At 34.2% G+C, this 11431-nt stretch overlaps 1 protein-coding gene across 1 annotated transcript; it reads right to left on the bottom strand.

Moving 5' to 3' along the window:
* Positions 1-1052: 1052 nt before the first annotated feature.
* NSF (AAA-type ATPase family protein) lies at positions 1053-10824 on the bottom strand. Its single transcript, XM_012995180.2, has 21 exons — positions 10348-10824; positions 9454-9549; positions 9283-9364; positions 8999-9049; positions 8047-8217; positions 7763-7917; positions 7495-7603; positions 6517-6616; positions 6239-6294; positions 5562-5627; positions 5370-5452; positions 5064-5197; positions 4208-4418; positions 3439-3570; positions 3296-3356; positions 3132-3191; positions 2905-2963; positions 2731-2818; positions 2032-2154; positions 1627-1692; positions 1053-1490 (listed from the first exon to the last, which is right to left on the bottom strand). Exons 1-21 carry the CDS (start codon positions 10509-10511, stop codon positions 1347-1349), a joined length of 2211 nt encoding a protein of 736 aa, XP_012850634.1. The 5' UTR covers positions 10512-10824; the 3' UTR covers positions 1053-1346.
* Positions 10825-11431: the final 607 nt, after the last annotated feature.

Below are 11431 nucleotides of genomic sequence, written 5' to 3'. Positions count from 1 at the left end.
GGCAATCCACGATGAATTAAGATGATTTCCGAAATGTGCCAAATTCTTTTGTTTGTTATTGTTTGTCGCTCGGGTCAAAAATAAAAAATTAGATGAGGCCAATGGCACAAAACGCAACTCATCTGTAAATAATTAAGTTAATTGGTCGATTTCATTAATTTAATAGTACAAGTCAATTAGAGTCCTTAATTCCACTTAGAGTTGGTCTCTAACGAGGTTCTACTAACCAAGAAATCCCTCTTAACTCATTTTTACAAGTTACGCGTTATTATTCTCCGAGTTCTCTCAAATTCTTGGGAGTTACTCATTTGTTTGCCGATGCATCTGACTTGAGCATTTGAGGGGTTTCAGTCCAATAAACCGGCACTTGGTTTACGTACGTTTACCTTTGCATGTTCATTTCACAGCTCTCTACGTGGCAACAATTCTACCTATATGATCTACTCGCGTGAAGTAGCAATCATTGCATTCCTGTTTAATCTACCCATTTAAGTGACACTACATCAATTTCAATTAATTTATCTATAGGAAATCAAATTCAAATACTTATAAGTGAATTCACTATCAAATAAAGCATAGTCCTTATATTTATTCTTCTATCTTTTTTATCTTCAAGAATACAACCAACTAGTGGCTGTCCTCTTCAACTTCTTCACCACCAATGCTTTTCCTATTCAGACATTTACGTGTTTTACGGAAAATTCGATTCTTTCGGAGTAACTCGTTTCAATACGGAACCCATATTTGCAATTCAAGAGAATGATTAAAAAACTAGCATGCATTCTTATAGACTGTTAACATGATGTTTGGTTGTCCTGATTAAGACATCTTACAAAAGACCACGAGTTTATACAAATGTTATAAAGTCTTTCGACATAAATCGTATTCTATGATCGTGTTTTCATAGAATTAATTGACCTGTATATAGTACCGATCAACGCTAATCCTTCATTGGGTAGGATGCTAGAGGCTCGTGATTTATTATCGATCAATTATGTGTGCGGAAAAAAATAAAAATTAAAATCAATCCGTAACATAGACATCTCATCAAATTTTGTTCACGCGATCCAAAAAAATAGTTGCTATTAATTTTCAGTACAAGTGTGCGAACCGTAACGATGATCATACAAATAATACAGCAATGAAAAACCAACTTACTACCAAAAACGAACTTTAAATAGTTTTAGTTTTTCAACGAATGCTAAAACCTAGCCCCAAATGCCTCTCTCTAACGATCAGAACAGAAAACAATACATAAATGTCGGGACAGAAAACAGTGAAGAAAGAAACCCGAAAGAGAAGTGTAAAAAGAACCTGCAACGAAGCAAGATGCGAATGTTCGTGCACTAATAACGCACCATATCCTGAAGGCAATCATAAAAGTGCGCAACGTTGATCTTTTCTTTACCAGAGTAAATGGCTTCGGCACTTCCACCGTTTTCACCTTGAGCAGCCATTTCAACCACCATGTAGAGCTTCTTGATGGGCATCTGGAGTAATTTAAAAATATTAAAAAAATGGTAATCAGATTATCTTATATCATACTCGGAGCTATTTATTAGGTTATATTGTCACCCCCATTTTCGACCTTCTATTTGATTTTGAAGTGTGGTGATTTAGACTTACATCATTTAATGCCTCAGCAGCGGCGTCGACATCATCATTCGAGAAAACATTGAGCTTTTGTAACACCTGTGAGGAAGGAAATATCAATATATGGTAGGTGGCAGTTGCTTAGATTATTATTGCTTATTTAGATTGTCGAAAGTACTTAGCAGCTACATATATATGTATATATAATATATACATATATCATGCCTAAAATGATCCAAATTGGTTCACAATTTCCGTGTTCATCTAGGATGTTTGTTAGCAAATGCAAGTAAAAAAACATCATTGCCATGTAAACGAATGAATATATATATATATATATATATATATATATATATATATATATATATATATATATATATATATATATATATATATATATATATATATATAGTTTGCATCATCAAATGCTGACATTACCTTTTTGGCATCTTCGGTCTTTAGTGTCGGAACATGGTAGGTAAGTGCGAAAGCATCTCGAATGCCAACTGACTCCAGGAAGTTTACTTCACTTGTTGTCCCAATAACAAGAATTTTTTTCCCCTGAGAAATTAGATATAATAAGATCATCTCTAAATTCATTTTTTTTTCCACATTTATTTGGGTATACGACATTAAAACATTTCACGCTATGTTAAAATATTTCACGGTCTGTTCTCTAATTATAATACTAAAAGGTGACGCATGAAATCTTGTTAAAGAGTGCAGCCTAATACAAAAAACAAACCAGGGATTTATTGCTGTCATCTAAAAACACAGTTATTTAATACATAGTAGTCATTGCTCTTTAACGATGTAACTGAAAACGGGCAACATATTGATTTGTTTCTTGAACTACAGTCGACAGAAGTTCCATCTTTGCTGACAACGGTCAAGTTTTCTCATCATTGTAATTTGATCGTTTATTGCGCGAAGTCACGACACTTGAGCACCATAATTTTTCCCTAAATATTATATACACTATGACAGGCATCGTGCAAAGCATTGTTTCAATTTTCAATTTCTCCATTTAATACAAGGTAACTCAGATCCAATCTTCATCAGAACAATATTAGCATCATTACATCTACCCCTTCAGGTAAATCCTAATTAATGTCTTGCACGAATCAAGAAAAATACCTTGGGAGGAAGTCGTTTCAGGAGCACCAATAATGTCTGAGAAATTAAATTTGAAAAGCGAGGCCCAATTGCAACATACTCCAATAACCTGCAAAAGGCGATACAGATGAGATGGCTGTATGAAGACCGCCAAATGATAAAATATGCATCGTTCATCTAGCATCAAAACGTTACCTTTCAATATCATCAAGGATAATTACGCTTAGTGGTGATTTGTATGCATCTTCAAATACCTACCAACGAAAACATAATATGTAATGCTCCTCAATCTTAAGTATGCATACACATACTATGTATGTAGATGGATATTATGATATATTTGAAGCAAGAAACAACTGCTCCTCAAAGACCACAAAAAGGGTCCAAGGAAATGAGCACAATAAAAGGTCAATGTATATAACCTTAACAATCTGGGCACATTTTGTGGGTTCACTGAGTCCAATCATTGTTTCAGCGGATATCTAATGATTTGACAAAGAGGGAAACAGTTAAAATCGAACAGAAGGGTCAAAAACTAAATGTTCACAAATCAAGACATTGCCAAGAAGAAAGTTAAATTACTTACTATCTTGACGTAGGGGAAATCACTTTCAATACCAATTGTTGCTGCCATCGCAGTCTTACCACTGTCCAAGAAAACATAATTTTGATAAAGCAACAATATACACACCAAATTTATATATCAAAAAAAACACACATCATAATTACCTGCCACTCGGGCCTTCCAGAAGGAAACTAACAAGTGGACTTCCTTGACTAACTTTAACTTGTTCTGCTAACAGCATACTTCTTTGGTATATGTGATCATGCCGGGTACCACATTCCATGATTCCGTTCAGTCTGCAAGAAGCATTAGTTTATAAGTTTTCTGCTCGAGAAATTTTTGCAACTATATATATCTTATTATTCATAAATGTAAACCAAGTAAATAAACACCTGATACGTGGATCACAAACTGTTAGCACCACAAAGAAAAAGCACACACATGCCCATAAAAAGGGTATATAAGGGCAAAATGTAACATAGAAGGGAATGATTTACAAGTCAAATTAGTTTCTTGTCTCTCTAGTACATCACACACAACTAACTACAATTCCTTCATTTCATCTTAATAATGTTAGAATAAACTTTTTACTTAAGCCATACCTAGCACATTAAGAAAGCTGAACACACACAGAGAAAGTACGATGGATAAACGGAAAGATGATAAATTAAGGGGGAAAAGGAAAAATAAGAATGATTTACTCGATATACAACATTTTGAATTGCTCTTGATGGAGAAAATATGAATAGAAATTATCGATCTAATATTTTCTTTATTATGATATCCTATACCACCTAGAAGTTTTATATGGTAAAATATCCCCCCACACCCCTTGAATTTCGAGTGCTTCTTTTTCTTTTCCAGGAAGTAGACATGTCTTCTAATCTCAAATTCCTACGTCAAACTTAGCCTTAATCAGCTAACTATTCATACCTGCAGCGTTCAAGGTCATCTGTTGAAGCTCCAAATGCTGGAATAACTTCATGAAGGGCATTCAAAAAATCATCCATAACAACTTTTATATTCTCCTCATCCACTTGTTTGGTAAGATCTTCCATATTTAGTTGCCTATTCAGTGCATATGATACTGCACTTTTCACGACACCTTCAAGTTCTGCTCCACTAAAATTTTTCGTCCGAGCAGCTGCATCCAGAAAGAGGTGTAATGATTATCTTCATGAATTATGTTAATAATTTAGTGTAGTCAGATAACAGAATGCACACGACGAATATACATGTAAAACCAAACACAACTTGCAAATGTAACAGATCATACATTTTCGCACCACAGGAAAAAAAAACTTGTTTCTATGATAACAAAAAAATAAAATAAATTGGGAATTAATAAATGCTCATAGAAAATACATGGCAAGAAAAACAGAAAAACAAAAGAAAAACCAAGATAAGTCTATGCACCGTATGTGTTCTGACTACCCAAGAAAAAGTAAGATGTAATTTTCCAACAGCATATATTTTCATCAACAGAAGGACTCAGCAGTTGTTTTGACTGTCCAAGAAAAAGTAAAATGTAACTTCCCAACAGTATATATTTTTACCTACAGATGTAGAAGTCTTACTCTCTTAGCAAGAATAATTACTTGACCTACTAAAATAGCATAGTAGCCTATCGAATATCCAAATGTGAGCAAAAAAATACTTCCAAGAAATATAGTAGATGCATAACCTTTCGGTTTGACAAAAAATTTAGGAACACGTTGTTGTCTAGTGTTAAAAGAAGTTAAAACTAGCAAAGACATATTAACAGATGGGCAGCATGCCAATCACATACCTAGCGCTTCCAAGTTCACATCTGGAGCAAGAAAAGAACTTTCTTTCATCTTATTTGTATGAATCTGAAGAATTTGCAAACGACCATTTTCATCAGGAAGGCTGATCTCGACTTGAACTTCCAGACGTCCAGGCCTAAAATCCAAAAATTAGGAACCGCCTTTAAAATATAGCAATAACTTTCTTAGACTTGGAAATGTTAATAACTGCACTGCATCACTTTGTTAGAGATTTCTGGGCTTTTTATACACAGAAGATTCATACAATTAACAACTGTTATAGCAGAAAAAAGAATCAATATTAGCACCTCAAAAGAGCTTCATCCAGCAAATCTTTCCTGTTCGTCATTCCAATGAGCAAAACATTATTCAGAGATTCCACACCATCTATCTAAAGTATGCAATTCAGAGTTAGTCAATCGCATATACCAGCAACAAGTAACAATGGAATGTAGTGAATTCTTTTATCACCCCACAACCTCAACTAAAACAATACATACCTTGGTGAGGAGTTGGTTTACAATACTATCATGTACTCCAGTCCCGTCTCTAGTTGAACCTCTCGACTGAGAATTTTATACCAAAGGAGTTAAAAGCATAATAATAATAAAAATAAGCATAATAATAATAAATAATAATAAATACTAATAATAATAACAACAATAATAACAACAACTGCAACAATACTAACATTTTTTAACAATACAATAATCTATTAACCGTGCGTCGCTTGATCTTATAAGTACAATGTTAAATCCTGATATGAAGTATTTAATACCAAACTCATGGAAAATATAAGCATACATGATCTGGAAGAAAATCAATGTAATCTGCACAAGAACAACGTAGCTATAGGCATCTTGCTTTCAGAACAGAGTCAGTGATGAGAAAAAAAACTGGACCTTGTCAAAACGAGAATGCAAAATTTGACTTAACAACGTCCTTGAAATTGCAGTCTTTTCAAATATTAAAATTTCAAACTTAATTCAATCATCAAATTGATTACCAATCTTGACCCAAAAAGCATCACAGTTAACTATCCTAAGGCAATATAAGCAAGTATATGGAGCAGCATGAAAGAGGTGGAAGCAATTCTCAAGGACCACAAAGAGAATGACATTATGCATAAAAGGGTGAATAACGAGATATTTCAATATGAGTTCTCTTGAATCCCTACCTTGCAAATTGCATCAATTTCATCAAAAATTATGATATGCAACTCGCTTTGATCACCTGAAAGATGACGAGAAACAAAAAAGCCATTAACACATGTCAAACATGACTTTTTTGCCATTAAAAGAAGACTATACTTTTTTTTTTCTTTCTAAAATTCAAATCCTGTAAACAGAAGAAGTAAATGAAGGGCGGGATTCGAACCCTATTGCTTGATTCTAGTAACCATGGTGAGAGTTGGAGGTACCAACTCTGCTAATGAGGGTTGGTTAAGAAACTTACCGTTTGCTCTTTGGTCATTCTCAGCATCAGCAAATAGATCCCGCACATTCTTCTCCGTTTCTCCAACAAATTTGCTCAACACTTCAGGTCCATTTACAATCTAAAATTCCAGGTCATAGATCGCATTCAGAAATGCGTAAGAGGACAGCTAATGCAGTAACAAAACATAACACTAATATCTACCCTAATCATAGTAATTCAACTATGTTCAGTCAACTGAAGAAACACAGTGCAGAATGAGGCAGAAAGCCTCCCAAAAGCAAATAGATTTCAGATAGATAGCTGTGATTTTTTAGGGAACGCAAAACCGTCAAGGTGAATATAAAGTAAAAGAATACAGGAACACCCAAAAACAGTTGGATTCATCATTAGTCGATAAGAAAGTTAAACAACTCAGATTGGCTGAAGGAGCAAACTTTTGACTATTTTACATATCCCCAGATCGACAGATGCATATGCCAGGCAAAAGTGCAAGTTCTAATGTCAAGTTTACAGAAAACCCATCTATTCTTCAATTAATTTGAGATATCTATATTAGATATCCACACTAAAGTCTCAATCGCCTGACATAGGTGCATTCAAATGAGTTAATTAATGTACAAAGCTACCAGTTTGACATGAGACAAGAAAAAAACTTAAGATTTAGGGAAAGCGATATATGTCTACAACTCCAGATTGGAAGACCCCAACACAAAAGTAAGGATCTCGTTTGAAGCTTAGCGGCTGTCAAGGTCTACAGTTAATAAATTCACATGCTTTTCCTTTCTTCTGGTCATTTAACCACTCATTATGATTTACTGCGTTATTTGTTTCCAAGAACAGTTGTATTTAAATGCATAGAAATACATCTTTTATTTCCAAGCACTTCCAATGAAATCAGAATAAAGAAAATAAAAGAACATTTTCATGAAAATTACAAACAATTAGCAAGAATCAACAATTAGCAGAACTTATCCCGGAACACTTTGGTGCACATACCTTTGGTTCCTTTCCGTTCAACATTGTTCCGATTTGCCGAGCCATTAAAGTCTTCCCAGTACCAGGAGGTCCATAAAGCAGCATTCCTTTAACATGCTTGATGCCAAGTCTAAAATGAAGGGTTCATTAAAAATCATAAAGCCACATAAGAAAGTAAAAGAAACCACAAGTTGGAAAATTTCCCATCCCAGTCGAGATTAACTTCCAAATAAAACAAACAAAAGAGATGAAGGTCAAAATCTACAAGGATGTCGAATATGAGCATTACTTAGAGGTCACATGTGCAGGGAAAACCCTCGATGCAAAAGCTCTTCGAAATATATCAGCAAACTCTGCACTCAAACCACCTATACCGAATGATTGAAGATTGAATTCTTTGTTCTTGAAGATATTGCTGCTCGTAGCTTCCCGCTGGTTGACAATCTGCATTAACTCGGTAAAAACATGAATCACTCATATGAACTTGATAAGAGACAATTACATACAGCAGCACAAAAGTATACCAGACCAATATACCACCACATATTTCTAAAAATGTCAAGAAAGAAAAACCTTTATTCCACTTGACTTTGATGCTTCATAAACAATGTATGTGTCAGCTGATATCATCCCTCTCTCGATACCCTTACTTTTTTCTTGACCCTCTATAGTAGCTTGAGTTACAGTGAAGATATATCCATTGCCATGATATTCAAATGTTACCCTCTGCCCAGTTGTCATAATCTGCATATACAAGAACAAGTCTCAGAATAATCTAACAAGTATTGACATTTGACAACCATAGAGAAGCATGGATACCTCGAAATATACACTTGCTCTCTCTTCAATAATATATTGACTTCAATTTTTTCATATGCTAGTGTAAGTGCGTAGGCGAGATTTAGAGTGGTAACAGCTAATAGAAAGATGATCCACACAAACGAATTCTTTTTACAAGTTATGCTATTACTACTATCTGAGGTGTCAAATGATTTTAGACAAAATCTGGACCTGTTTAACAAAATTAATAAAAATGAAAATAAAAGATTCTATACAGTTTTTTCATCAAAATTCATTTATAATAAGGTTCTGTAATCAGAATCAAACAACACATTATATGGTCAATAGCAAAAGTAATGTCCTAAACCATTTTTTGCATTATAAGCAATGTTTGCCTACATGACTTCAGGTTCCAAGGGAAGAAATCGAAGAGTTAAAGACTGTAGATCAATCTGAGACGATATACAAAACCAGACTGGGAGCTAAAGTACTAGCCTGTTGGTAAAGAAACACAAGAACAGAGTTCCACTCAAAAGGGAGAAAAAATGAACAAAATAAAATCCTGACAGAAGACTGAATCTTGTAGCTTTGTCAATGAATGAACAGACTCCATAGGCATAAAAACTACCCAAGCCATAGCGGAACCTCAAGCACAGACTGAATCTTGTAGCTTTGAAGTATGGAAAGACTATTCATAGCATAGCAGCTATAAACATACAACTAGACTCAATGATGTATTTCTTACCTGGTTGATAAATCTCTTGCGAATCTGCTGGGATAGAAGGGCGGCGTCTACCTGCATTGCAACACAGATTTGTAAAACTAGATAGGGCAAAAAAACATAGGAGTTGATTAGACAAGAAAAGTACTTCACTATAAGCAAGAGCCAACCCCATATGAAAAAAAAAAGGAAAAAAAAAAAAAAGCAAATAGCGCAACTGAAAAACAATCTTATAGTAGTAACCTGGAGCTATAGGGAAGACCAGAAATTTTAAGATAGTAAAGAATAGCTTGAAAGAAGAAACATACATTTTCATCTTTTGCGCCTTTCTTCACAAACTCCAATTCCAACGTTAGCAAAGCAAGGTTGAAATCTTCAGGAGGAATAAATCTAAAAATTTCAGAATAAATTGTCAAAAATAAATAAAAAATACATATTGAAGACAAAATAATAATCCATAGAAAATACACCCATCATACTTGCTAACCGATACTGCGTCCCCAGTGGAAACTTTCGCATGGCGACGTTGAATGGCATTAAGACCAACATGGCCATTTGGAATGGCATCATGCCCAGTATATTGAAGTTAAGGTCAAAATCAGCAGAAAAAAAGCAGTAGTAGCAAATATTAATACAGAGAACAAACAACTTTGAAACCTCCACAACTAATGCCCCAAACAGAAAGTGTATCAAACTTTTACAGCCGAATATTGTGCGACAGGATTAATATTGACAACAGACATTTATAGGTGAGCTTCGACAAATATTTAATACGTGCACTACCTCAGTTAAAACCAAGTAACAAGGCTCGAGTCTAAATTCAGTTTTACTAAGTCGCCAAGGAAAAAAAGAACAGCCTTATCAATGAAACAGCAAACTTAGGAAATAAAAATCAACACATATCTAGTCAACCAAAACCAACTGTAAAAAAAAATCATCCCTATGAAAAAAATGTAAATAACCGAAAAGTTCATATCAAAATTAAGATTTCTAGAAGCTGATAAGAGGACCAAAATATGGAGGCATATACCATGCAGTGGGTTTAATCAGCTGATAAGTCAAGATTAATTACCCAACCATAAAATCATTAACAATCCATCCAATTCACTTCATCCAATCCAGAAACCCCCACCAGCCACATAACATCAGTTTAATCAGAAAGAAAAATCACATTTTCTTTTATAAATTCCAATCCTAAACCCGAATCACATTTCCATTTATTAAAAAAACAATAATAAACTAACAATTGCACCCAAAAAAACATACAATGACACTAAATCATCATCAGCAATTCAGCATAGAGGGGAAAGCAAAAAAAAAAAACACAAGTGGCGCGTGAGTGAAATTAGAAGGTCTTTGTAAAAAAAGGATATGAAATACACAGAACGAACACATCGCCAATCAAAGCGAAGGCGAGCCTGGATCCAGGTACGAGGAAATTTCGGAGATCGGAGGGTGAACAGTACGCGAAATTCGTGTACGCGAGATCCTTCGCCGGAGTGTTGGTCACGATCATCGTCGGCGACCGCCCTGCCATGATTTCTGATGCTTATTTCGCCGAGAGTGGGATCAGAATTCACTAATTTAGTTACTAATTTTTGAAAATTAAAATGAAATATGCAAAATCAATTTTTCTTCCCTCTTCTGATTTATATTCCTCTTTTGCCTTAGCTCAGAAGGCATACTAATCTTTCTTAATTGGGATGTTTACAGAAGAATCATATTGAAATCGCTTAATCGCTAAGTAGCGACTTTAGACAGAGCTCGTGTTGGGGGGTAAATCAAACTTCGAGGGCCGTTTGTATAATAATGTTTCAAATTTAGGGGTCAATGTATAATTTGACCTAACACCTGGGATAAATGTATAATTTATCCAAAATAAAGTATAAGTTGGTATATTCTTCAAACTGAAATGCTATTCATAGAACATATTTTACCGCCTTGCAGTGCGACTTTATTTCGTTTGTAATTTTCAAAGAAAAAAACCACAATTCTCTCAAACCCTTTCCTAATTATATTTCGTGCATGAACATTTCGTATTCCCTAACACGGAATGGATGAAGGCATTTCGTGCAAAGAAGTATGAAATAGTGTTTTTTTACGATAAACGAAACCATAGATTTATGTTTTTTTATGCATTTCGTGTAGTATTGCACGAAATGAAACACTGCATTTCATGCAATATAGCACGAAATGCCTTTTTTCAATAAATTTGTTTTATTTTGTGTAAATTTTCACGAAAAACAAGCTTGTATTTCTTGTAAATTTACACTAAAAAAACAAATTTATGAAAAAAAGGCATTTCGTGTTATATTACACGAAATGCAGTGTTTCATTTCGTGTAATACTACATGAAATGGATAAAAATGTCAAAGTCCGATAAAAAAAAAAAACGTTCTTTATCTCAAAATTGAAGTAGGTTTCTTCCGTATGGATAATTATTGTGTTCTAATTGAT

Source organism: Erythranthe guttata, chromosome 8 (genome assembly GCF_056151865.1).
Source record: "Erythranthe guttata isolate IM_541 chromosome 8, IM_541, whole genome shotgun sequence".
Classification (NCBI taxonomy): domain Eukaryota; kingdom Viridiplantae; phylum Streptophyta; class Magnoliopsida; order Lamiales; family Phrymaceae; genus Erythranthe; species Erythranthe guttata.
The sequence above is the reverse complement of the archived record's forward strand: the minus strand, read 5'-3'. Positions and strand labels throughout refer to the sequence as shown.